The sequence below is a fragment of the Psittacula echo genome (assembly GCF_963264785.1).
Source record: "Psittacula echo genome assembly, chromosome: 6".
In the NCBI taxonomy this organism is placed as follows: Eukaryota; Metazoa; Chordata; class Aves; order Psittaciformes; family Psittacidae; genus Psittacula; species Psittacula echo.
Window position 1 is genome coordinate 31,093,034 of NC_137743.1, and position 27,825 is coordinate 31,120,858.

The 27,825-nt window shown below is 43.1% G+C and overlaps 1 protein-coding gene across 1 annotated transcript in view; it reads right to left on the bottom strand.

The window, feature by feature from the left end:
* Positions 1-925: 925 nt before the first annotated feature.
* Positions 926-27,825, bottom strand: part of PARP14 (poly(ADP-ribose) polymerase family member 14) — a 46,792-nt gene continuing 19,892 nt past the window's right edge. The window contains exons 19-35 of the mRNA XM_080621982.1: positions 26,158-26,722; positions 25,008-25,147; positions 24,883-24,916; positions 21,213-21,479; positions 20,001-20,237; positions 16,669-18,959; positions 14,260-14,496; positions 13,780-14,001; positions 13,279-13,342; positions 12,161-12,310; positions 11,416-11,478; positions 10,203-10,370; positions 8,734-8,940; positions 8,037-8,645; positions 7,349-7,494; positions 5,860-6,034; positions 926-4,391 (exon numbers count right to left, since the gene is read on the bottom strand). Coding sequence (XP_080478108.1) covers positions 4,102-4,391; positions 5,860-6,034; positions 7,349-7,494; positions 8,037-8,645; positions 8,734-8,940; positions 10,203-10,370; positions 11,416-11,478; positions 12,161-12,310; positions 13,279-13,342; positions 13,780-14,001; positions 14,260-14,496; positions 16,669-18,959; positions 20,001-20,237; positions 21,213-21,479; positions 24,883-24,916; positions 25,008-25,147; positions 26,158-26,722 — 5,865 coding nt within the window. The 3' untranslated portion in view covers positions 926-4,101. The remainder of the gene's footprint in view (positions 4,392-5,859; positions 6,035-7,348; positions 7,495-8,036; positions 8,646-8,733; positions 8,941-10,202; positions 10,371-11,415; positions 11,479-12,160; positions 12,311-13,278; positions 13,343-13,779; positions 14,002-14,259; positions 14,497-16,668; positions 18,960-20,000; positions 20,238-21,212; positions 21,480-24,882; positions 24,917-25,007; positions 25,148-26,157; positions 26,723-27,825) is intronic.

A 27,825-nucleotide genomic window follows, 5' to 3' on the forward strand; every position in this document is an offset into this window, starting at 1 on the left:
TCCAGGCTCTGAGTCTGAAATCCTACTGCTGGGGAGCAAAGTCCTCTTGCAGCCAGCTCATCCCAGCACTCGAGTCTGGAGCTGAGATTTCAGTCTTCATATGTGATGCAGCCCTTTTCTCAGACCTCAAACTCTGTACAAAGTATCCCTAAATTTCTAGTACAGAAACTAGTCAAGAAACTCTTAACACCACCAACAGGGATAACAATTGTCTGGGGTTGTGTAGTCCTTCATCTTGCAGCTCCTGCTGCGTTCCAAGGCATTCAATTGTAATCTGGGCCATGCAAATAGAAGGTGGTGTGTCCTGGCTCACCCAGTAGCTCTGTGGCAGCAGGGGAGAAGCTGGTAGATGCCTGGTGCTGTCAGTTCAACCAACTTGCTCTGGCTAGTTCCAAAATACAGAAAAGCACCCAAACAGGCAGAAGAGGGAGAAAAGCATCCTCACCTTTTCACAGGGAGCAAAATCTATTAGAGCAGGAATGGGTTAAACTCTGCTTTGCTTTAAATGGGAATTTATGCAGGACGTGTGTTGCATGGGCATCTGCTATGGAGAGAAGACATTTTTTACATTGCTGCCTGTCACCTACAGATACCATAAGCATTTTTTCCCCTTTGCAGGTAATGAGAACATCTTGGTGGGGTTTTAAGACATCCTGGCAGCTATTGGCAGCACAGGTTTCCTTTGGACTAAAAAGAATAATTTCACCTGGAGTCTGTATACAAATCTGTTACTCAGACAATACAAGAAAACAGTTTTGTCTTTTAAGCCATTTCTGCTTCTCACTATTCATAGCATCCCTGTGACATAAAGACATTCAAATGTAAAACAACACATCTACTTGAAGTGTGTTCAAAATACCACGCAGGCCCTTGCTCACTGTCCCCTGACCCCCAAGTGAGATGGAAAAACGGTAAAACCTGCAGGTTGACATAAGAACAGTTTAATAATTTAAATAAGGTATAATCCTACTACTAATAATGAAAAGTGAAATAACAAAAAGAGAGAAAGCAAAAAAGCCCAAGTGCTGCACAATACAACTGCTCACCACTTGTTGACCGATATCCAGCCTGGCCCAAGCAGCAATCAGTCCCTTCCGGGTAACTCCCACCAGTTTATATACCAGTTTATACAGCACACCATGATGTGCTGTGGTATAGAATACCACTTTGGCTAGTTTGGGTCAGGTGTCCTGTCTCTGCTCCCTCCTGGCTTCTTGTGCCCCTCCTCACTGGCAGAACAACAGACTGAAAAGTCCTTGATCAAGGTCAGGACTACTTAGCAATAACTAAAACATTACTGTGTTAGCAGCACTGTTCTCAGGCTAAAGCAGAAACACAGCACTGCACCAGCTACTGGGAAGAAAATTAACTCTATCCCAGCCAAAACCAGGACACTTGGTAACACAACGCAGCAGTTTGAAACTACTTTCATTAAAAACAGGTGTATATGGTGTATATGGCTTTTGATCGGCATTTGTAAGATTGTAACTATACTTAAATGTACAGCTTGCAAAAGATATACAAATACCATTATTTACTTGCTTCACAGTATTTTAAAAGTTTTCAGGTGCTTTAAGCATGGGAAATAAGTTATGCACCTGTAGATGACCCTCTGCAAATCAGTAATTCTACAGAGGGGTTAATGTTTCCATACTGACCAGAAGACAAAGTCATAGAATCATTGAATCATAGAATAGTTAGGGTTGGAAAGGACCTTAAGATCATCTAGTTCCAACCCCCCTGCCATGGGCAGGGACACCTCACACTAAACCATGTCACCCAAGGCTCTGTCCAACCTGGCCTTGAACACCACCAGGGATGGAGCATTCACAACTTCCTTGGGCAACCCATTCCAGTGCCTCACCACCCAAACAGTAAAGAATTTCTTCCTTATATCCAATCTAAACTTCCCCTGTTTAAGTTTTAACTCATTACCCCTTGTCCTGTCACTACAGTCCCTAACAAAGAGTCCCTCCCCAGCATCCCTATAGGCCCCCTTCAGATACTGGAAGGCTGCTCTGAGGTCTCCACGCACCCTTCTCTTCTCCAGGCTGAACAGCCCCAACTTTCTCAGCCTGTCTTCATATGGGAGGTGCTCCAGTCCCCTGATCATCCTCATGGCCCTCCTCTGGACTTGTTCCAACAGTTCCATGTCCTTTTTATGTTGAGGACACCAGAACTGCACACAATACTCCAAGTGAGGTCTCGAGAGAGCAGAGTACAGGGGCAGGATCACCTCCTTTGACCTGCTGGTCACGCTCCTTTTGATGCAGCCCAGGATACAGTTGGCTTTCTGGGCTGCGAGCGCACACTGCAGCTGGCTTGTGTTCATTTTCTCATCAACCAGCACCCCCAAGTCCTCTGCAAGGCTGCTCTGAATCTCTTCTCTGCCAACCTGTAGCCGTGCCTGGAATTGCTCCAACCCAGGTGTAGGACCTTGCACTTGGCATGGTTAAACTTCATCAGGTTGGCATCTGCCCACCTCACAAGCGTGTTGAGGTCCCTCTGGATGGCATCCATTCCCTCCGGCGTATCAACCGAACCACACAGCTTGGTGTCATCGGCAAACTGGCTGAGGGCGCACTCAATCCCACTGTCCATGTCACTGACAAAGATGTTGAACAAGACCGGTCTCAACACCGATCCCTGAGGGACACCACTCGTTACCGGTCTCCAGCTGGACATTGAGCCATTGACCACAACTCTTTGTGTGCAGCCATCCAGCCAGTTCTTTATCCACCGAGTGGTCCACCCATCAAATTGACGTCTCTCCAATTTAGAGACAAGGATGTCGTGTGGGACAGTGTCAAAGGCTTTGCACAAGTCCAGGTAAATGACGTCAACTGCTCTACCCCTGTCCATCAGTTCCGTAGCCCCATCATAGAAGGCCACCAGATTGGTCAGGCAGGACTTCCCCTTAGTGAAGCCATGCTGGCTGTCACCAACCACCTCCTTGTTTCTCATGTGCCTTAGCATGCCTTCCAGGAGAATCTGCTCCAAGATTTTGCCAGGCACAGAGGTGAGACTGACTGGTCTGGAATTCCCCGGGTCATCCATTTTCCCCTTCTTGAAAATGGGGGTTATATTTCCCTTTCTCCAGTCATTGGGAACTTCACCTGACTGCCATGATTTTTCAAATATGATGGCCAGTGGCTTAGCAACTTCATTCGCCAGCTCCTTCAGGACCCGTGGATGGATTTCATCAGGTCCCATGGACTTGTGTACGTTCAGGTTTTTAAGATGGTCTCGAACCAGATCCTCTCCTACAGTGGGCCTGGGGTCTTCATTCTTACAGTCCCTGTGTCCGCCTTCCAAGGCTTGGGTGGTGTGATCAGAGCATTTGCCAGTGAAGCCTGAGGCAAAGAAGTCATTGAGAACCTCAGCCTCTTTAGCATCTTGAAAATTCCAGAAGCAATGACTTTGTATGTGGAAGACAGATGTATATAATGCTGGGGACCATGGAGAATGCCCCTAAGAAACAGGTATGAGTACAGGAAATCATACACAGGGTATAACAGTATGCTACAACAGCTAGTGGGGAGAAATAAGGAATGCAAATGGTATGTTCAGTATTGTGTTTTTGTCTTCAGGACTCTTAGTATCAATAACAGTGAGTTGATGCCTGAGAATGACTGAAAAGTCCCCTGGCAAACAAGATAATTCCCCCAACATGGTGCATTTTAAATAAGTCCTCACAAGCAGCAAGCCACTTGGGTGTGTTTTGTGAATACTGGAGATAGGAACACACATAGGTGCATTGTCCTACCCTACACCTCTTCAGGCTGCAGGTAAGGCATAGCGGCTCCCTCCCTCTCCTACCAGCTCACTCTGCCTTGCATAATAAGAGGTATGAGCTGTTCTCACAGTTCTTACCTACACCTCCACATAACTGAATTTGAAGTGAGAGTATTGAAATAGTACTTTCTCAAATATTTGCTTATCCTGGGTCATTGTGTTGATAATTTGAAGACATATTTAAACACATGGATAGATAAATAACCACTTAGTTTAAGAAACCTGGGTGTAAACAAGAATCAAGAATTCTCCTGTTAATTCTCACATGTAAAAGACACTAGAATTTTCTAGGCTATTAGGAATATTCTAACATCTGAAAGTAATAAGGTATTCAGGGTATGCCTGGATGTCACTAAATATTACAAACATTGTCGGATCTTTCACATTATCAACCACACTGTCATACGTGTCACTAGAATCTGCTGTGTTTTTTGCTGGTGGTTTGATTAGTCCTTTGCTCCCAACACAATACTGCCCGGTGAGGACCCGAACCAAGTACATGTATTTTCTGCCATTCACATCCGGTCTGGAATAAGTATCCTGAGCAGAATAACATGCATCAACAGCAAAGTAGGTCCCATTTCCAATGACTGCAGCTGTTCGGAAAGACAACATCATCAAATATAGTTAGTGTTCTTATTCCCTTCAGAATCTCTAAAGCTCCCCCACCCCTTCTTCTTTTTTTTTTTTTTAATTCTGCAGAAGTTATAGATTTGGTTAAACAGCAAATTCTAGTAATAATCCTTTGTATCAGAAGCAAATCCAAATCCACTTGGATGTCGGCTAAGTATCAACACCCAGGTTTTGACTGGTAGTGGATGAGTAATTGGACATGAACTGGCTTCAGTGTGTGCTCGCAGCCCAGAAAGCCAACCGTATCCTGGGCTGCATCAAAAGGCGCATGGCCAGCAGGTCGAAGGAGGTGGTCCTGCCCCTCTACTCTGCTCTCCTGAGACCTCACTTGGAGTATTGTGTGCAGTTCTGGTGTCCTCAACATGAAAAGGACATGGAACTGTTGGAACAAGTTCAGAGGAGGGCCACGAGGATCATCAGGAGACTGAAGCACCTCCTGTATGAAGACAGCCTGAGAAAGTTGGGGCTGTTCAGCCTGGAGAAAAGAAGGGTGCGTGGAGACCTCAGAGCAGCACTGCAGTTAGGGACTGTAGTGACAGGACAAGGGGTAATGGGTTAAAACTTAAACAGGGGAAGTTTAGATTGAATATAAGGAAGAAATTCTTTACTGTAAGGGTGATGAGGCACTGGAATTGGTTGCCAAAGGAAGTTGTGAATGCTCCATCCCTGGTGGTGTTCAAGGCCAGGCTGGACAGAGCCTTGGGTGACATGGTTTAGTGTGAAGTGTCCCTGCCCATGGCAGGGGGGTTGGAACTAGATGATCTTAAGGTCCTTTCCAACCCTAACTATTCTATGATTCTATGACTGTCCTTTCTTATGGGAGAAGGGTTCCACTTCTTTGGATCTGGTCCTTCATCTTTGAATGCTACCAAATAAGAAACCTGACTGTACTAGAAAAACTGGACAAAACAATCTTTGAACTAATGCAGAAAGTCTTTCTGCTAAATACTTAATAATTGTCCCTAACAACTATTAAAGGTGGATTTCTTTGTAAATTACTTCACAAATTTCAAGGGATTTCATGTGCAGGGGAGTGGGATCTTCCAATTGCTTGTGCTGAGCTTATCTTTAAAAGCAATAGGAGAATTATCTGCACCTCTACTTTGCTACCTAGGAGAGGAGACACCAGCAGCTAGTGGTTGACATCTCAGCTGAGGATGTTGAAGAGCAGTTCTTGTTCCTTTCTCTAAGTAGATCATACAACACATTTCTCAAAAGCTGCTCAGCCTTGATTTCAGAGTAGGTGAATTTCTGATGGTGCCATTAATCAACAAGGGATTAACCAAACACCTTAATATAGAGTATGTTCTGGTGTTTATTATTTTGTTCTCCAGCCTTATTCTGTTTACATGTTGTGCTGACAGCACTGTAACCTTGACATTCCCTAGTCATACATGTTTATAAAATTAACTGCTTTGGATAATGACTCACCATTTTTTCCAGCATACCCACGATCAAATCCATTGTAGTTGATTGTGTTCAATGAGGATGCAGCTGTCCCATGAAATAGCAACTTCTCATTATTTTTATTTTTGTTCTTAGTACAGACAGACATCTTTTTTATTTGGTATGCCTGCCAGAGCAAGGGATTTTGTATTCTTTCAATCTGCAAAGTTACAAAATAGAACTATATTTATACTGGTAGAGACCAATAATTATCATGGCAGGAAAGCATTAAAACAAACCCAAACTTCAAGAATGACAGTAATTTTCAATATGCCTTGTTAGCATGTGGTTTGGGTTGGGGAACTGAATACCTGACCCTGCTGAAAAATAATAAACCAAAGTAGCTTACCAGAGTTTTGCAAGCTTGGTACTTTTTGGCATACACTTGTTTTGTGTAGTATACCAGGTACACAGGCAATCACGCTAGTGATGCGTTATCATTTTTAGAAATATGCTATTGCACCACTGCCAGAGACAATGATGTAAGACGCCTTCTGTATATCCTAATCACCTTTACCTATGATTTTCTCACTGAACAACAGACTGCAGCAATAGCGTTACGTTGAATTAAAGTTTCTTTTCTACATCTCAGTTTGGAAGTCAGAATTACTTCCTTTGCTGTGCGGTTTAGGAACCTATAAGAATTATAGGTTCAACATAAGGATTATGTAAAAAGAAGTTGCTGGCTCCTTATGCCAACAATGTGAATGTAGCTCAGGAGGAAACTATCTATGTCAAAGTACAATCTTAAAGGCGTTGCTGTAACAGCTTTCAATTTTCAATGGAAAATGACTTCAATGTCATTACCTGATTTTTTTCTATTGTATCATTTTGTTCTATTTGTGTCTTAATGACCAGGCTCATTGAACCTCATGATGGAAGAAAAATTTTTCAAACACATATTCTTACTCTTAATTTTATCATATTTTCTACTATTTATCACTCGTCTTGATTCTGAATAATTCCATCATCCCCCTGGTAATTAAACCTCCGTGCACTGTGCTGCAGACTTTTCAACAAGCAGGATCAGATCTTGATACTTTGGATAAAATCAGGTCTAGCTGAAAGGCTCTGGAACTGACAGGGAAGAAGTTGTAAACTAGTAAAAAGATTTGTGGCCAATCTGCAATGATTTTGTATTTTTGTTTGTGTTCAATTATTCATATTGGCTTCTGCTTCCATTTCAATACAGAATTTCCTAATTGGAAATACCACATTAACTAGTGAGCACACCATCAGATGAACACATAGCCTGAAGACTGATGGTCAAGGGTTTTGCACTATTAGAAGACAGAAATGGCAAGGCAACTCTTAGGAAATTTGATTTTATTTATATCCATCCTGTACAGTGCTGGAGAGGATGACATTTGAAAGGTGAATTAGGTTTCAGACACCTTATAAACAAATATTTAGAAAGTATATTAACATTTTCAGCCTAAGAATTCACTTTTTTCCCCTCCCCATAGTATTTCACCTTCTCTATGACACAGCTGCCACAGCCCTTCTTAAATCTGGACTGAACTTCCAGATATTCCTCACAAAATGGCTTGAGATTCACCACTTTGACCTGTTTGTTTTGCATGTCTTCCCAGTGTGAAGGGAGTGTTATTGGCTGCTTATCTGCAAAACAGACATTGCATTACCATCACAGATATCTAGCTCAGTTTTGTAGGCACATCTTACAATCCAATTGCATGTACAGGGCTGAGAGGACAATATCTTACACAATACTTTATCCCAAGAATACTCTCTGTCTTCAGTAGATCCCTGGCTCTGTAATGCACTGCTAAGACTTTACATTTTCTGTAGTCTTAATTACCCCCATGCCAATACCTAACTAAAACAATTTTGAAAACACAAAGGAATTTCATGTATTCTCCATGCTCCACTTCCTTTGTGAGACTTAAGCATACAACCTATGTTCAGCATGCCATTTGTACATATAATATTTACAATAGCTGTTCTGACTGCAGTCATATCTGCCACTAATTATAAAGTACAACTGCTGGCTCTGGCATGCACAGGGGAAAGGAAAAAATTCAAAAAAAGAAAACCAAAAAAAGTTATGACTGGATTATTTCTTTGTAACACCCGAGTTTGCATTTATCAGACTTATCATTCAATGATCACTACTAAAGGAAAGTTACAAAGCTATAATTTACCTCCATTCTTTGACACACGTTGAATGTTTATGGTTTTTCCTTGGTCATCATTAGCCTGTAGAGTATTCATATCAACCTTGTAGTTCTTCCCGTTAATTTTGACTGCAAAATGTGGTTTTTTAGCTATTTTGGCATCCTCCAGATGCATATTTGTAATTTTATCAAAAGCAACAAAGCTGTCATCGCTTCCTGGATACCTCCATTCTACCAGGTTATATACAAGTTCTGCCTTGGATCGTTCTTCTTCAGTATCCTTAAGGTTTTGGATTATTTTTTGAACTTCCATAGAAACCCAACAGACGTCCTTGGTAATACCAGAAATTTTAATGCAAGGGGGAAAAAGCTTATTTTCAAACTGAATGGTAACATGCTTTCTACTCTGGAGATCCTTCAAAGTGTCAATTTGCCTCTTATCAAAATGTTCAATTAGCTCATCTGAAATAATGTTTTCAAAATAATCTTTTAAAATTAAATCCTTTAACCAAGACTCAGTTTTATCCACATTTGTTTGGCTTTCTCCACAGATTTGGAATGTGGCTAAATCAACTTTCTTCTCCAAATCCACAATCTTTTTCTTCCCACTTGGTTGTTTTTTAACCCGGAAAAATGCTGTGAAGAAATACATGTTAATTATTACTTTTAAATAAAAAATCTTTAGTTCCATGTGCCCGTGCACACAGAAAATCCACCTACTTACACTTAAGCAGAGACATACATGAATTTATTGTAGATGAATTTGAATCCTCTCTTTTCTTCATGCTTCTGTAAAAGTCTTTGAGCATATTTGTTTGGAAGACGACTATCTTAATTTTTTGCAAATGCTGTACTGATCTTTTGCTTGCAAATTCCACTATAGCATCCAACATGTCATCAGCTACCTTTGCTGGACTCTGTCCTGCTTGACCTAAAAAAAAAAAAAAAAAGCATGTATCAGTGAACAGTACTTAAATCAAGATAGCATGCAGAAAACAGAGACCGTGTTCCCAGCTCATACAGATTGGTGTCCCTCTCTCCCCCCACTCCATTATGCTTTCTGTCCACCCCATGCTTAACTGCAGCTTTACACCTAAGACTGGAGCTCAAGGAGCTGACACCCTAAACAGATCCAGGAACCCCTTCTGGGATTCACCCCCATTTACTTTGAGACTCCAACAAGAACTTGAGCCTTAGCATCCCCCTGATATTTTTAATCCCACACACCACTAACCCTATCCCCATCTTTAAACTGGGTACCAAGGTAAAAACAAATTAAAACTAGCAGAGGATTTTAGCACAAGCCTGCATTGTATTTCAACATACAAACAGGAACACCAAGCTCAAAATAATTGCTTTCATTCCCCTACAACAAGCCTGAAGTGCAACCTACAGCTTATCCTGAAATGTTGGTGGGAGCCCTGCCAATTTCAGCCAATGCATCCCTTGGACAGCCATCGTGACACCAGCATGCAGATGGTGCTGGCAGTCCAGGGGACCTTGACTGACCCATACACTGATGCACACACCAGCTCCTACCCTAACGAGGCATGCTGAGCAAGGACCAGCTCGTAATTTCTTTTTCCCAAGTCAATGGGAGCCTTGGTTTCAGAAGGATACCTTGCTTTCTGCAAGTCCCAATCCCCGAGCTAACCAGAAGCTTAAACCAAACAAGCTAGCCTGCCTCTAAGCCCTCCACTGGAGCAGGTAGGCTGAAACAAGATCTATAAAGGTAAAAACCACAGGTATTCTGTACCCAGCCCACAATTTCCATAGTCAGCCAGTTTTGGTCTCAGGACAATTCCATCTTTCTTCACCTACAAACCCCAACCCCAGCCCTTACATGTGGATGAAAGCCCAGAGCAAGGTCTATGGGAAGTTTGAAGGAAGCTGCAGGGTTGCCAGCTGAGATACACAGTCTGTATTGGGGCAGAATGTCTTTTACAGAGCAGCACCTTTTCTTTAGGGGTTTTTGCTCCACTGATGTTGACTTTAATATTTATACTTTAAAAAAAAAGCATTTTTGAAGTGTGCAGGTGGTGTTTGCACTGACTACAATGAACTTTCAGAAATCACAGCTTACAGAGTTTCTTGTACAAGTCTACTGTTATCCATATCAGAGGTATTAATTTTGCCTCAGTTTCTGAACTACTCCCATCACAGCCTTCATCGCTTTCCTAAGAAAATGCAAACCTGTTCCAATTGCTGGGAAGGCAACAGATTTGTACATCCTTAGCTCACATTCGTTAAGCACTTTGGAGACCTGACTGTTAACGTTCCTGTTGTGAATCAAGTGGATGATTTTTCTGCACAGCAGTTTTCCACCTTGTGTAGTAATAAAGCCACTTTGAAACTGCCCAGCTGGAAAAGAGAAGATAGAGAAGGAGACATAATATTTTTGAAGTGGCTATCTCTCCTGATAGGACAGCTGGTTATATTGATGATAGAAGCAGAAACAGTAGAAAGAAATCCACTGCGAGCTTTATTATTCTGATTTCAGTTGATTCCAGTTTTCTCTGTTAATATTTTGATTGCAGAACTTCTTTGAGAAAGTAATACAAGTAGTTGTGTGTTTTCTGATTTCCCAGAATCTCTGCTACAAGGTATTTTCCTGTTAAGTACAACTTAAGAATTTATGTTTAATTTAAATAAAGCTCACTTTCATTTGAAAATATGCCAATAGAATGTGCACAATTCATTTATGTGAGAAATCCTTTCTTTTATGTCACTTACTCCTTGAAAGCTCAAACCCTTATTCTGCAGAATAGCTGAACAGTTAAAATACCACCATTAAGGTATCTAAGAACTGTGGTATGGAATCTTTCAAAAGATGCTTATGTTTTTCAGAGCACTCATGTTTGATTGCAAACACCTCAAAAGGGAGTCACATTGTGAGGATGAATGGACCGATGAACCACTTCACTGGTCACAAGGGTAACAACTGATTGTGTGATGCTCTGCATGTGCTGTGGTCAGGCTGATAAACAGAGAGCCTGCACAGCCAAAGGCTAGGAAAAATATCCAAGACACTCCATCTTGAAAGTTAACTCCTGGATTCAGAGCAGGAACATTTTGTTTATACAACCAGAATGTGTTCCTTTCTGCACTCATAGAAGCCAACCACAATGAGTTGGGCTGTTACTACTCTGCTGGTCTGGTAGAATGCAGACCACGGAAGAACTCATGATCAGGGCAATAACCAAGGTTACACTACTTCAATAAAAAATAATAATGTATTTGTGAATTCAGACAGCTCAGATTTGCTATTAGCTTTTAAAGGTCAGTCCTGCACTTGCTTACACCAAAATACAGCCTTCCACGACTTTGTTCAGTTTCAAAACTTGAGCTCTCGTGTAGCTGACAACAGACTTTTAAAGATTTCTAAAAGTGAAAGCTATTTACATACCATACTGAGCACATTCTTCTTCTACCTGGGAACCAGCAGCAGCCATTATTGCTTTGAAGACCCCTTAAATTATATGAGAAAAGCATACACATTCATTAAGTCAACATAGCCATTTCTACTCAAAACTCCACCCAACTTCTGTACTCTACAAATATCCCGAATTCTCACGTGGTAAGACCCCACAAAGTGCAAAACCTCGTTCATTCCCCTAATTCTGCTCCTTGACACAAAACTCGGCTGCAAAGAAAACACTGATTTCATTATTGATTAGAAATCATTAAGAACAACTCCTATTTCATTGTTTCACCAGCCAGTAGGTAAGCTCCTCACCAAACTCACCTATTGCTTTACATTATACCATCTGATGTCTTCCATGCTTGCAATTCACAATGTCACCAAAGAATCTCTGCTTCTTACAGGTCATTCAACCAGAACTTTGGCTCACAGTGGCAGGAACAGTTTGTCAGGATTATATTTGACGTGAAAATTTCCTTTTATTTAAGCATTTTTGTTTTTATACAAGAAAAACCTGGTCAAATGACTTCTGTCTGAGTAGTCTGGAAACTAAATGGAATATTCAGGTCACATACAAAACCCGTTTAGTATCTATTTCCTAACTAATCGCAAGTCTTTCTCATCTGAAAAATACTTCATAGAAGTTTCACATGTGGACAATTCTTCCCCCTACTCCTTCTAAAAAGTAGCCCAAAATTATCACTAAAGAACTACATATTCAACACAATACCTGATGTGGCATCAAATGTTGGATTTGATATGTTTACAATAACCTCTGTATCCTCCTCGGTAATATCTCCACTAATTACTTGGAGTGTAATGGAACCAATCTGCATTTCATGAACTCCCAGTGTGTCAGCTGAAACAGGCCTAATAATATCTACAAAGGAAAGAAAAATACCTTAACACACTTATCCTCTAGTTTGGGGTATCATTCTCTTCCACTAATAGAAACATCAATTTTTAATTTTAAGGAATGTGCTCTAGATCACTTTGATGGACATAGAGAGTCTCTGCCTTTCTCTTTACTCCATTTCTGAAAGCAGGAAGGCACAGTGTTCTTCCCATTTATATACTGTGAAAGTGAAACTATTTCTATTCTTGTAAATTCATGCAGAATAAATTCAGAAAGGGACTCTTGGGGTTATCTGATCTGACTAGCTCTGTAACCAAGTTTCCCCGAATTAACTCTCACAAGAAATGCAGTATGCAGCTGAAGTATTTCCAGTAATGGAGATCCCATCACACCAATTTTGTAAGCTATTTCATCTCTACCCTTACAGACATAAAATTGTTCTTTACTTCTAGTCTAAATTTATCTAGTTAATATTTTACCTGCACATTCTCAACTTCATCTCATTGACACTCAAAGCAACTGAGAAGAAAGAGCTATATATTCTTACGAATAAGGCTCTGCCACTGATGCAGTTCACTCATGTTTTTGCTATTGTGTCACACTACCACCAATTAATAAATGGAATGAAAATTCTCCATTCTGTATATCTCTATATAGGAGACGTGCAGAAATAATGTTACTTATGGCTTGTTTGGGAGAGTGATACCAAGTTCTTATACTCTTCGAGTAGGACAAAGTAATGGTTCTCCTACCAGGATATCCTCTTCCATGTGATAAGACAGGCCTGACCAACATGAGCATGCCCTCAACAAAAGAAATTCCTCTAAGATTTTTACAAATGGAGTTTAAAAATGTCAGTCCACTAGGAGGAAACAAAAATGCTCTGTGTCTTAATGACATTTTGTCTGTTTCCTGACATGTATAAAGCCTCTTTACAGTATTTACATTCTCCTGTATCCCACCTCCTACTTACTAGCCACTACACAACTTACTTGACGATGATGCTGCAGCACTGCAACTTTCAGCTACTCTACATTGTAGCTCCATATTAAAAGCCTGAGGAAAAAATAAAAAAAGAAAGGTACCAAACATAGGAATATTCAGTATGTAACTCTGAAATACTGTCATTAACATTAAGAGTCATGCAGCTCTTGCTGAGCCATCTGACATGCTTTACAGTTAGTTTAGGTATCATTAATAACAGTGGAAGACTCAGTATGAACACTGTGATAATAGATACCATCTTTGTGTTGCCAGACCTCCTCTGTCAAAAGATGAGTGAGCATCTACAGGTGTTTACAGTGCCAGCAGCAAGGCCAATTTTGTCTGCAGCTTATGCTTGCTGAGAGTTTATATTCCAGAGATACTGGAGAGACAGCCCATTGTTACTAACCAACTGCTAAATTATTCCCCTTAGAAAGCAATATAATTAAAATATTGTAAGGCATAACTAGAACAGTATGTAACATAGATGGCTTTCTCCTGAGAACTACCTGAATGTTATCCGCATCGTCTGGATTCAAGACAAAATGAACTTCCTGGAGAGTCCTCCGAGTGTGACTACTACTGAACTTGAATACCACATCAAACATTAATTTAGAAACAATGTTTTTAGGAAATCTGAATCCTCCAGTTCCAATAGCTGGGAAAGTGATTGATTTCAGTCCAAGTTCTTCAGTTTTCTTCAAGCAGAAGATGATTATATCTTCTAGCATCTGTAAAACATAGCAGAGGGTTTTTTTTTATCTTCCCTTTTTTTTTTTAAAGAAGGCATCATTTATCATTAATTCCATAGAGACTATGCTGGTATGAGAAAAAGCTCTCAGTACATCAAACAATCTTTAAGGTCACTCCAACAGAAGTAAATGGAGTTGAGTCATCTAAGCTAACTATTTCAAATCCTGAAACTTCAGGGTAGGATCTCAAATAAATCTGTCTTCAAAATTACTACTTTTTAAATAACTAAAATGTACCTCCATGGTCTGTCCTCTTCCTTGATTCCACATGGGAATTATGGCATGTAGCACAGACTTGCAGGCCAGAGCACAGCCACTGGTGCAGAGCACACTTCCTTCATCAGCAACCTGTCTTTGTTTTTCGTTGTCAAACTCTGCTTGGAGCCCTGGTCCTGCCTTTTCCAGCAAGGCTTTGCAAAGAGGCCCCACACCAAACTTCAAATCTGTGCCAACACTGTTAACAATAACATCCGTCTGCAACAGAATTACAACAAAAATATCTGTAGTCAGACTTCAAGTAAAATTATGCATCAAGCGCTATCAAAGCCATACACAGCATGAAAACCAAGATGGCAATGAAAAAATAATTGGAGAAATTTCAGCATAGCTTTGTATGCTGAGCGTTCCTGGACTTGTAGTAACCCTGCATTAGGCAGCATCAGATCCACTGGGACTACCAAAACCACAGGTATCTACACATGAGCCAGGCAGGCAGGCAGATCTGTCAAGCCCTCAGGGGAGGTAAGGCTGTGACTATCTTGTCCCGAGCAGATATTAAATGTCTGGGCATGTGAAATAAACCCAATCTCTGCAGCCTACCTCGTCCCCTCTCCCCAGGCCCGGCCTTTCCTACATTTCCTTGTGAAGAACTGCAGCAGTATCACTCCTTCTTCTCTAGCATCATCGCATGATGCAAAACACACATATTGCATAAGGTATGCATAATGTAGAAAGTTTAATGTCCCTTTCCACCTTTTCACTGTAAGTAGGATTATCTACACCTTATCAGAAAACCAGCACCTCCCGCACCAAAATGAAGTGGAGAGAGGTTGTTGTGCTCTCATGAAGCAAAACAGGCAAAGCCCCAAATCTGGCATTTGCTTTGGTTTTTTCCACTGAAGATGTTTTAATTACCAAATATTTTAATAATTAATATTTTAATGTGCATCATACTGAGGGTTTTTTTACGTCTAGTGTTGCTTTTTTATTGGAAAGGCTTTTGCACGCACCAAAATGACAAAAAAGAGCAACTAATATTGAAACATGGGACAATAATAATAATTTAGGGAGATTTTAAACTCCCAAAGTATAAAGTTAGGGGCTGTTGAAAAAGAGAGATTTATCAAGATGCACTTTGCATCACTGAAGGGAAAAAACACAAGAGAAAAAAGCTCCATCGGAGGTGTAAGTTGCGTCTTGATGGTCTAGATTAGTAGTAGTTACAGTCTCTGTTAGCAGAAAGAATGAAAAAAGAAAATGGGGATATGGGGTATTAAAATCAGGTCTAGAGTTTGGCACAACAATCGGAGTATGCCCTCTTCTATGGGATCACTTTTCTAGCACTCAGTAACTTCTTTATAAACTCTGTCTTTAACCCATCCGAAGAGAAGGGAACTAAAAAAAACATAAGCTCCATCCCCACCGTTAGCGTGACTCACAGCAGCAGCCCAGACAGGTGCTGGTTTCCCATAATATCCAACCTAGGTAGGTACAGATCATCCATACGCTTTTAGAAAGTATTTTATTATTTCTCCTGTAGAGAAAAGCTAAAAAAAACAACCAAAAAACCCCAACCCTGTTTTACATGTTGACCTTAAACCTGGAGCACAAATAAAACCTAGGCGGGAACAAAACATCCCTAAATTCACAATTGCCAACTAGAAACAGCTGCAGAGTGACAGATCCCAACCTGAGATCCATCAGTTTTGCAAGCTTGCATCCTTGTTCAGCTGGCACATAGCTGCTGTTTCCTTATGTAGCAACTGCCTTGGAAAACAATATAACCTTCTGTCCTTTCTTTTCTATTGAAATTTAAAGATCTTCATAGAATCATAGAATTAACTAGGTTGGAAAAGACTTTTAAGATCATTAAGTCCAACGTTTACCCCAGGACTTCCAAGTCCACCACTAAACCATGTCACTGAGGGCCCCATCTACATGGTTTGTGAACACTTTCAGGGACGGTGACTCTGCCACTGCCCTGTGCAGACTGTTCTAATGCCTAAGCACCCTCTCTGTGAAGAAATTCTTCCTAATACCCAATCTAAACCTTCCCTGGCACATCTTGAGGCCTTTACCTCTTGTCCTATCACTTGTTAGTTGGAAAAAGAGATTGATCCCCACCTCACTGCAACCTCCTTTCAGGTAGTTGTAGAGAGCAGTAAGGTCTCCCCTGAGCCTTCTCCAGACTAAACCACCTCAGTTACCTCAGCCATTCCTCATAAGACTTGTGCTCCATACCCTTCACCTGATTTGGTTCTCTTCTCCAGACCTGCTGCAGCACCTCAATGCCTCTTTTGTAGTGAGGGGCCCAGAAATGAACACAGTATTTGAGGTGCAGCCTCACCAGTGCTGAGTACAGGGGGATTATGACTTCCCTGCTCCTTCACATCAAGTTAGAGGGGAAGCAGAAAATTAAACACCTACCGTGGCTTCCTGAATATTTTTCTCCTCAACTTGGATGCAAAGACCTTCATTTGTTGTAACCATCTGCAGATGATCTCTGGTCATCTGAACATCCTCTTTTCCCTCCTCCTTTTGGCTTTCTCTCAACTTCAGGTTTCCCAAGCTTGAAGTCTGCAGTATCGGGGAGGATAATTCAGCTGCAAACACTTTTTTAACTGCCTCACTCAGTGCCTGAACAGTTCCTTCTGCATTATCCACAAGATGAATCTCCTTCGACTGGATGTCACCCTTGGATTCTTCCAAGGTCTCCTTGATGGAGGCTACAATCGAATACGTACACAGTTCCAGTGGGAAGCCAAAAATCCCTCCACTTATAGCGGGCAGAGCTATAGAACGATGATGAAACGTGTCAGCTAGTTGCAGACTTTTCTTCACTGTCTGTCTTAACAAGCACACACACTGTTCTGCTTCATCCTTCCTCCACCTGGGCCCAACAGCATGAATTATGTTCTTGCAGGGAAGTTTCCCTGCACCCGTGATAACCACACACCCAGGCTGCAAGCTTCCGCTCTTCTTCACCAGCTCATTGTACTCCTGTTGTATCTCTGGACCAGCTGCTTCTAACAGTGCCCAAGCAACACCACCGTTGTGTTTTAGGTCTTCATTAGATGCATTTACCACAACATCAATGGGATGAGTGCACAAGTCATCTTTATAAACTGCTACTACAACTCCCTCTGGCAGCATTTTCTTAAAGTAGAGCTTGCTTTCCTCTGTATCACCAACTTTTTCACCCATCTTTTCTTGTTGTTGCTGTTCTTCTTCTTCCAGCCTAATCAAACAGCCAAATTTCTGCTTTGCCTCAAAAACATATGACTCTTTCCTCTCAATGAAGAGCTCTTTGGCTCCTGGCTTATCAATTTGCACAGTTTTCAAGTAAAGGGATGAGAGGATTTTTTCAAATGTGGTAACTGCATTTTGTACTTCTGCTCTTGGTCCACTCACAGAAATACACGGTGTCTTGGTGTCAAAACGTATTGTCATGCCTTTCTTCTTCAGATTAAGATAAACATTGGATTTTTTCTGCTCTACAAACTGCACTACCACCACTGACTTAGCCAGGATTACTTTTTCCATATGTGTGTTTCTGTCTAAAAAATCAGTCAGTTTCTGATAAACTTCTGCTACATGCTTAGAAAATCCAGCAATAATCACTTTATTCTCTTTCCCAGGTTCATCAGTGACTATGGTTTCCTGGGAAGAACACAAGGAGGCAAGAAGACTCTTCCACTGCTCCTTTTTAATAACCTCACAGTCCTCCACACTGATGCACTTATATTCTAAGCCTGTCTTTATTTGCTTTTCTGCTTCTAAAAGATCTTTGGGAACATCTCCAAACAGCAGAACTGTATCATCCCCAAGCTCATAAAAACTATTAATTTTTTTACTAGTGAATAATGTCTCTGACACTGTTTTATTATCTACACGCTGCAGATAGTAGAAAACATGGGGATCAATGGTAACTGATGTACATGGCATATTCAATACCTTTTCCAGTAAGTCAGCTTTGATCTTAGATACTTCTGCAGGTAATCCACACAACTGAACAGTTTTTTTTGTGTCATCATAAGAGATCTTTAAGCATGGATATTCTTTGTGAATATTTTCTTCTAGCCCAGCATTGTGCAGAACGGCATACTTCCCTGGGATCACCGACACAGAAATTTCTATGCTTTGTTTTTCCCTTTCACTTTGCTTCATGGCTTTTTCCATGCATTCCCTCACTTCTTTCTCTGCACTGTCCACTGCTGCTCTGTTACCTGCAATCACCACCGTCTCCTCAGAAATCTCAGTTATGATCAAAGCAACATTTTTCACCAATCTGCTTTTCATGTCTTTCCAACCCGCTGAATTTACTTTACATTTTATGGCGATGTAATGTGCCATGATACGTGAGAACTCAGTAGAAGCATCTTGCTTCCATGTCTTGATCAAGTTAATCATTGGCTTTTTCTGCTTTGAGAGGGATGATGACGGGCACAACATAATTTCTGGGTGTGCACAGTCTGCCTGGGGCCATTTTAGCTCACAATGGCAAACTGCCATTTCCTGGTTTATGTCTTGCATCAGTTTGGCCTGTCTTTGTAAAAACTGCCAGACGTACGGATCTAGTGGCACCCCAATGGGGTCTGGCATCTTGACAGCTGGTCTTGCTTCTCCGTAGAGAGCTGTTCCCAAGGAGTGGTAATACGGATGCACAGAAATTGGTGTCTGTTCCAGGAAATGCTGCTTTTCCAAGATCGCGTTTACATCTAAAAGTTAGCACACATACACATAAACACACATATATCATTAACTTCAAATCAAGCAAATGATTCTGAATAGAATTACACTGAATAATTATTTCACTTCTTTTCATTTGAAAGAGCTACTCTTATGTCTTTCTGATTTCCAGACTATTCTGTAAGGGACAAGATAAGAGGTTTGGCTCCAACCAGCTTGGTAAATATGCTTGTGCCTGTACTTACCTGTACAGCTACACCTTGCTCTCATTTGCTAAGGAAACCCCATGCCACAGCAGGGCCATACCAACATACTGTTATGGAATGCTCCTTACTCTCAACTTACAATAAAATTCTTTGTGCTACAGAATTTTTGCTTTCCTTTTTTTTTTTTTTTTGACATTTTGGTGGGCATGGACAAAGGAAATTAGTTATAATGTTGGCGGGGACATGACAATGATCCAAGTTACCTATTAAATTAATGTACAAAATATTCGTAAGCAAATTCTGAGAGTCAGAAGAAAAACAATCCCCTGGCAGATATCTTTAATTAAAGGAATTTACTAAGCCAGGGGTCTCCTAACCCATAGATATTTACCCGAGGTTACACTGGCATAAAAATGGGATGGTGATCCAACAAAAGGCATAGTAACAAGATTGCTCTTTAGCTCTGCTCTTCCCTGATACTGAATATATTTGACCTTAATTAGTTTCTGAAAGCTACCTGTGAAAACTGCAGTCATTGACAGATCCTGCTTCCTCTACCTGTAAGTACAATTAATGCTGTATTGCAAATAAAAGCCTCTGTAAATGGGGAAAACACAACAGTGGGAACAACCCATGCACAAAATGAGTATTGAGCTGACTTGGGTAACATAAAAACCAGAGAGATTCTGAAAGCCAAGACGTGCAGCAGTATTTGTAAATCCAGAGCACTTCCCAGGAACAGGACAGTGTACACTGGCTCTAGCGACAGCAAGACAAGTTTCTCCTAATGCCCAAATTTGCACTCATTTTCTTTCAGGTCCTCTCCCTGAGAGCAACTTGAGAGCAGGCTGAGGAGAGTGTTACCTTTGTGATCACAGAAAGTAATGATGGCCAAGTTCTCCTCGGGGAAGAACTGGACGTCTGACACGGTCCCCCCACCACTCCGCGCACTCTCAAAGTAGACGGTGATGTAGTCTGTGGAAACGCTGGCTGGTATGTTTTCAGCCTTGATGCTGCAGGTCAGTTCAAGAAGCCTGGCAGTCATTTGGAATTCTTTAACCCTCTTATTTTGTGAACATTTTTTGACAAGTTCTTCAGTATCTGTAAACAAGAACAGTACAAACTGACTGTGCTTTCCTGAGCCATTAGCAGCCCCAGCTACCACTTCTGGCAGAGAAATGAGCTGAATCTGTTTTTCCTTGTGTTTGCAGCAAAGCCGTCTTTGGTGCCAAGTAACTCTGTGGAGCAGAACAGGGGAAATGCACACAGCCATGTTACTCTCAGCTATTCACTACCACTATGCTTCTGCTCCCCTCTTACTCATCTCTTGTATCAACTAAGCACTTCTCACTGTTCCACCGTCTTCTCAGATGGAGACTTTACACACTTCAGTAATTTGCAGAAATCATCTCCACCCTCAGTGTGCTTCCAATTCTGCTCCACCTAACTCAAAACAAGAGACACACAATGAAACATTCCCATCCAATTTCAATTAGGGAAGATACTGCAACTTTTTCAGTGCAACACTTGGATCACAGGAATTTTCATGGAGGTGTATATAAAGACTTACATCTTTCGTCAGAAACTACAGTCCAGGTACTTGTTTAAAGCTGTCTGAATCTCTAACAGGAGAAGAATCAAGCTGTGTGTCCTGATTTAGGCTGCGAGAGAGTTAATTTTCTTCCCAGTAGCTGGTGCAGTGCTGTGTTTCAGCTTTAGTCTGAGGACAACGCTGGTAACACACGGATGTTTTAGCTGTTCCTCAGTAGCATTTATCCTGGTCAAGAACTTTTCAGTCTCTCATGCTCTGCCAGTGAGGAGGGGCACAAGAAGCAGGGAGGTAGCAGAGACAGGACACCTGACCCGAACTAGCCAAAGGGGCATTTCATACCACAGCAGGTCACGTTCATCATATAAACCAGGGGTAATTACCCAGAAGGGGTTGGGGGGAAATGAGGAGTGCGAGCAAGTGGCTGCATGGTGCTGAGCTACTGGCTGGGCTTAAACCAGGACACTCTGAAAGCCATTACTCACACATACACATGGAAATGAACAATGGTGCTCATTCTGGCTTACCGATGCTTTTTGTAAAAGTAGCTACAGCAACACTTATTTCAGGTATCACTTCCAGGGTGAAGTCATCATCTGCTGCCAGGCCACTGATGTTCTCCAACAGCAGACGTAAGCATTTTGGACTGCACTCCTGTATGTTTTCAAAGACCACTGAAGGCGAGGTCACTCTGGGCTTCTCTGCGATGTTCGTTGCAGAGCCAGCTTCCTCCTGGAGTTCACCACTTGCAACAAAGCTTTCTGCTTTCTGCAAGGCTTCTGCATCATCTTCAACTGAAAGAAATAAGCCACATGACATATTGGTACACATTTCCTGGAATAAGCAGATTTTGTTCACCCTTTCTCTCCCAGTATTTGATTAGTTAAAGATCACCTAACTAATCAAATACTGCAGGATACTCTGGGGCATATTGGGATCCAAACCAGCCCAGATGCAACACTCTTCAGTGGCACAAAAATAGCCATGAGTTAAACAAGTCCAAGGTCACTGGTATGTCTCCACATCCAAGACAAATAAAATAACATAAAATCCGTTGAGATAATTGACCATGGCAGCTCAGGCATTGCTAAGGTTAGTGACAGGCCCTGCAGCCTCTGCAATTGTTTCTTAGCTCAGGTCAAACAAAGCCTGAATGTAGCTTGGGACATTGGCAGGCACCACAGGCCAGCAGTGGCTCCGTACAATTCAGTGCAAAGCCTCCTGATGACCACCGTGCCCTGCCATCAGTGCAGCATCATGGCCATGAAGAACCCACGTGCACAAAAGGCTGGCGGGGATGCAAAAAATTTTGCAGATAGACAATATAACAGGGGTGCCCCCCGAGCACTTGTCGTGGTTTAAGCCCAGGCCGTAAATTAGAACCACGCAGTCTACTTCCCCCTCCACCCTTTCTTCCCTCCGCTCCTGGAGGGACAGGGAGTAGAATCGAAAGAATGCAGCTCCCACGGGTTGAGATAAGAACAGTTTAATAACTAAGGTATAACACAAATCACTACTGCTACCACCAATAATAATAATGATAAAGGAAATAACAAGGAAGAGAATACAACCGCTCACCGACTGATACCTCGCTCCCCACCCAGCAGTGATCTAGCCCTTCTGGGTAACTCTTAGTTACATCCCCGGGCATGACGTGCTGTGGTATGGAATACCTCTTTGGCTAGTTTGGGTCAGGTGTCCTGTCCCTGCTTCCTCCCGGCTTCTCCTCCTCCCTGGCAGAGCATGAGACTCTCAAAGTCCTTGGTCAGACCAAACATCGGTGTTATCAGCTCTGTTCCCAGGCCGAAAGTCAAAAAACACAGCGCTGCACCAGCTACTAAGGAGAAGAAATGACTGCTACTGCTCAACCAGGACAGCACTCCAGAAGTCCAGCGGCTGCCAGAGAAAGGCAATTCTCCAGCATTGCAGACACGTGAGGGTGGAGGCAGGAAAGCACCTCCGAATGGGAACATCCTCCTCTGCATGCCTTAGTAAACTAAAAGTGTCATGCGGCGAAACAACTGTCCAACAGGACACAGCAAGCAGCAGTCAGGGTGGCAAGGGACCAAAGGGCAGCCCAGGGTGCCCAAGATCATAGAATCATAGAATAGTTAGGGTTGGAAAGGACCTTAAGATCATCTAGTTCCAACCCCCCTGCCAAATCCTATCAAATTGACGTCTCTCCAATTTAGAGACAAGGATGTCATGTGGGACAGTGTTGAACACTTTGCACAAGTCCAGGTAGATGACGTCAACTGCTCTACCCCTGTCCATCAGTTCCGTAGCCCCATCGTAGGAAGCCACCAGATTGGTCAGGCAGGATTTCCCCTTAGTGAAGCCATGCTGGCTGTCACCAACCACCTCCTTGTTTTTCATGTGCCTTAGCATGCCTTCCAGGAGAATCTGCTCCAAGAGTTTGCCAGGCACGGAGGTGAGACTGACTGGTCTGTAATTCCCCGGGTCATCCATTTTCCCCTTCTTGAAAATGGGGGTTATATTTCCCTTTTTGCAGTCGTTGGGAACTTCACCTGACTGCCATGATTTTTCAAATATGATGGCCAGTGGCTTAGCAACTTCATTCGCCAGCTCCTTCAGGACCCGTGGATGGATTTCGTCAGGTCCCATGGACTTGTGTACGTTTAGGTTTTTAAGATGGTCTCGAACCAGATCCTCTCCTACAGTGGGCCTAGGGTCTTCATTCTCACAGTTCCTGCGTTCGCCTTCCAAGATTTGGGTGGTGCGGTCAGAGCCTTTGCCAGTGAAGCCTGAGGCAAAGAAGTCATTGAGAACCTCAGCTTTCTCCAAATCCAGGGTAGCCAGTTCTCGTGATAGCTTCCAGAGGGGGCCCACGTTGTTCCTAGTCTGTCTTTTATTCGCTACGTACCGATAGAATCCCTTCCTGATGGCTCAAGACTCACAAACAAAGGCAGCTCCTCACCCCAATGAGCACAACCAGGAACATAAGCCCCTCTCAGTTTGGTAACCAGCACATCCCTGCAGCATGGTGGGGAGATAAGCATCTCATGGAACTCTGGCACTCACAACCCTCAATGTAAATCTCTAGGGCCACCATCTCCCACTGTGGCACAGAACTCTCGTAGTGCCCAACAGGCCGCCCATGAGGGGCAGCCCCAAGGATGGAGACAGGGAAGGCTCGAGCAGGTGGCAGCACAAACAGGCTGGCTCTGCCTGCTCACCAGATGTACAAGTTTTCCCAAGGCACAACAACTGATTCCAAACTCGTAACGTTTACAGAACACAGCTGCCTTTGAAGGCCCACCAGCATAAGCTGGACAAGAGGAAAACAAAAGAAAAAATCACAGAAGCAACAGCTCTGCAGATACCAGTTATTCATTTCTAGATTGCCGACAGGAATCATCAACTCCACTATGCATAATGAAGAAAGTACAAAACAGCCAAACCTGAAAACTAGGCTGACCCAACAAAGCGACCAAGAGCAGTACCTGTAGATTTTTCAGGGTCCTCTCTAGTATAATTAAAAACCAGTAGGTGTCAACTTTGAATACCTGATTTTGAAAGGAGGAAAAGCACCCAAAACTGCACCAAACAAAACTTCATAGAGAAAGGAAAAGATAGGGCAGTATTTACTGAAGAACTTCCTGATTAACAGGTCTGTCTTGGGGCTGAATGCTTACTCTTTACAGATGTGGGTACATTTGGGTGTGCAGTACTGCTTTCTAGACTGCTTTCTGAATCATAAGGCTTAGCATAGTACTGCTGAAAGCGGGCCTAACCGGAGTCACTGAGGTACAGGGGAGACACATCTCTTGCCTTTAGACTCTTGCAGTTAAGATTCCTTTAACTGCAGGGAGCAAAATGACACCAGGCTTGGGCTTCAGATCTTCAATCTAGGTGTTTCATATGCAGATCTTAGAGCAGTTGTGCAGGATAAGGGAACTAAATCCACCTCCGGAGATGTCCCTCTGGTTAAAAAGGCTCTTTTAGAAGCTGAAACCAGGCTTGTGGTCTAAGCCTGGCAAAGTGAACTCCACCCTTGGTGATACAGTCTACAGTGTCCCTGGCCAGACATCTTTCCCTGTATCACCTGAGCCAGGCTGCCAAACTCGGAAACTTTCAGCACAGCTCCCCACAGAACTGGAGCTGTGTGTGGATAAAAGCACCAACATTTCTGCTTTATGAAGAACCAGCACAAGGGTGATAATAACAACATTTTACCTTTCGGTTGAAGGTTACTCGTGGCATCCAGAGCCTAAAATAAAACAAAACCAAGACACCAGTGACTGATCTGACACTCACACCACTACTGCAAAGCTCTGGAGAGGATTACAACTTTTATTCACCTTTGTGGGACTTAATTTTTCTTCAAATGCCTCCTCTTCAGCAGCTAGTGCTGTGTCAGGCTCTGTGACAATCAGTTTCAGTTTTTCTTTTTCTCCCAAATACAGCTCATGAGACTGTCTCTCAAGAACGTGGTGCTTCACTAAATAAAAGCAAAAAACCCCAGTGACAACCTGAAGGGAAATACGACTTGAAATTATGCAGCAGTTTTCCACGATTACATTAGGACGCACATGCCGTCCCACACACGCAAAATGGAAGACCTTTAATCTCATGACGTTAACAAAGAACACGTGAGGCTCCCCTCCCGAAGCAGTTCAGGAGAGGATATCCCTTCTGCAAAAAGCCCACCAGAGATGCAAAGCTCAGCTGCACTACAGATCCCTGGTGGGCAGCGCTGCACGGGGGCTGAAGCACAAGCACGCCAGTACTGGCCCCAGCGCCTTGCACACCCTCACCCTGCCAGTGTCAAAAGGGCTTTGGGCTCTCTGTCCTGAGCTTACCTGCTGGGCAAGTCAGCAACTGGGAAGCATGATAAGGCAAAGGGGAAAAAAAAAGTGTATATATACGTTAATGCACCTGCATGTACACGCATACATTTAACACAACCGCAGCTAAACGCTTTCCACCTTGCTGCAAGTTTTGATAAATACATGCATGTTATACGTAATTTTCAATGTATACCTGCACTATAATACATATAAAGCTATGCCCACATAAACTTCATTATTCCAAGTGCAATCTAGAGAACACTACTCTGTCAAAATTTATACATATATGCACATATATATACACACAGGGATATATTTATTAACTTGTAGCCTGGAGCTATTCAAAATGCAATCTAGAGGCTAGTACTACCAAAGCAAGGACACGTAAGCAAATACGTATTATACATTCTACATTGCATATTACGTGATGTGCATGAGGCACTATATACTACAGATTTGTATATTACATACTAGACAGTACATATCACATCACATGCAATAATTAAGTCAGTATATATATATATTTTAACTTGCAGAAACTTACGACTCATGAGTTACAACACAGCTCACACGCGCTCCGTACGCAGCCCAAGCACCAGCCCGTTTCTCGGGGGAAGGCAGAGGCAGCCCCGGCCGTCCCGGCCCCCGCCCCGCCGCTCACCTTCGGGGTGCACGAAGCAGACGAGGAGGTGCCCGGTCGCGGTCCCGGCCCGCAGCTCGCACTCGCCGCCGCCCGAGAGCTTCTGATTCTGGAAGTAGCGGAGCAGCTTCCTCCTCAGGTCGAGGGACGGCTCGGTGGAGCCCCAGTCGCCGCGCACCAGCAGCGGGAAGCCGCGCGGCCGCTGCCCCGCCATGGCGGATCGGCTCCGGTCTGTGCCCGCTACCTTTCGGTTTCGGTTCCCGGCAAGCGCTGACGGGCGCGGCCGCTTCCGCCAGGCAGCGGCGGCCGGCGAGGCCCGGGACGCCGCGGAGCTGGGCGAGGAGCGGTCGCTGCGCCGGGACGGGGCTCCCGCTCCTCCCGGTTTCCCCGCTATCGTCTGCCACGACACACCTGCCCCGGGCCGTCTCCCCGCAGCCGCCAGGCACAGCTTCGCACCTGCGCCCTTACATTCCTTTCCCCGACAGAAGTTCCTAAACCACCCGAAGCTAATAAAACGTCCTCCCTCTGCCCGTGCTGGGAGCTGGCAGCCAACAAGGTCATCCCGTTGTTCTGCCTCCCCCTTGGCCTTTCGGTTATGGTAAACTCATCTGGGGAAGCAGCATCCTCTACCCGTCACCTGCACAGGGCCCAGTGCTGCAGTTTCTGCTCTACGCTTGATGCCCTAAGCACCTGTAATGCAAGTACCGGTGAAAAAACACCTTGGTGGTCATGGAGAGGCTGAGGACAGATGTGTTACTATCCTCTGCAGAGAAAGCCCCGACTGCTGCAGGTGACCCATCAGCTGCCATGCAGCACCCAGAGCCATCACCTCTGGCTCCTGTCACATCGATGAACCAGTGACTGCAGCTATTTGTCACAAGGATTGACTAAGTTAGTTCCTTTTCAAAGCAAAACTTAAGACACTTGCCCCCTACACCCAGATCAAGCACTGGGAATTCAACACTCAGCATTTTCCAGCAATTAGAAAACTGACACGATCTAACGCAATAAAGCCCAAAGCGAGTGGTTCCAGTGCTGTTGCATAGGGAGCACTGGGGTGGAGTGTGAATGAGCAGCCTGATGGTTGTGGCTCTGCCATGATACTTAAAGGTTCACATTATTTCACACCACCTTTCCTGGAAAACATGCCCTTTGGCAATGTTTACTGCTCACCTCGACACACCAACCCACCATAAAACTCCAAAGTAATAGCAACCTACCTACGTTAAAGCAAGTAGTGGAGGATTTTATCTTAATCATCCAACAAAAGAAGTCAAACCTGATTCATTTGGAGGAGCCAAAGATTTTTAGAACGTGGAAGGGCTGCATCACTCTGCTTTTCCACTGGAAGATTTTACAACATCTAAGGCTGCAAGAGGTTTATTTTTTTACTCTGTCAACATGCTACAAAGATGATGTTGCTTCAGCTCCCATGTTGGGGGCAGCATGGGACAACACGAATACCAGGCTCTGAACTTTAGCTTGTTTAATACTTACCCCTCTGAGAAAACACACTGGTGTAAGCCTTAACTCCCCCACCCCTCTGTGCTTTTCTTTGCTCTATTAATTTACCCTTAAGATCACAGGAAGGTGGCTGCAGCTGGTATATGACAACAGAAACACCATCTCAAAATTCACCTTCCTGTCTCTCTCAGGCTAAATAACTCAGGCAACATCTGTAACTTTCTG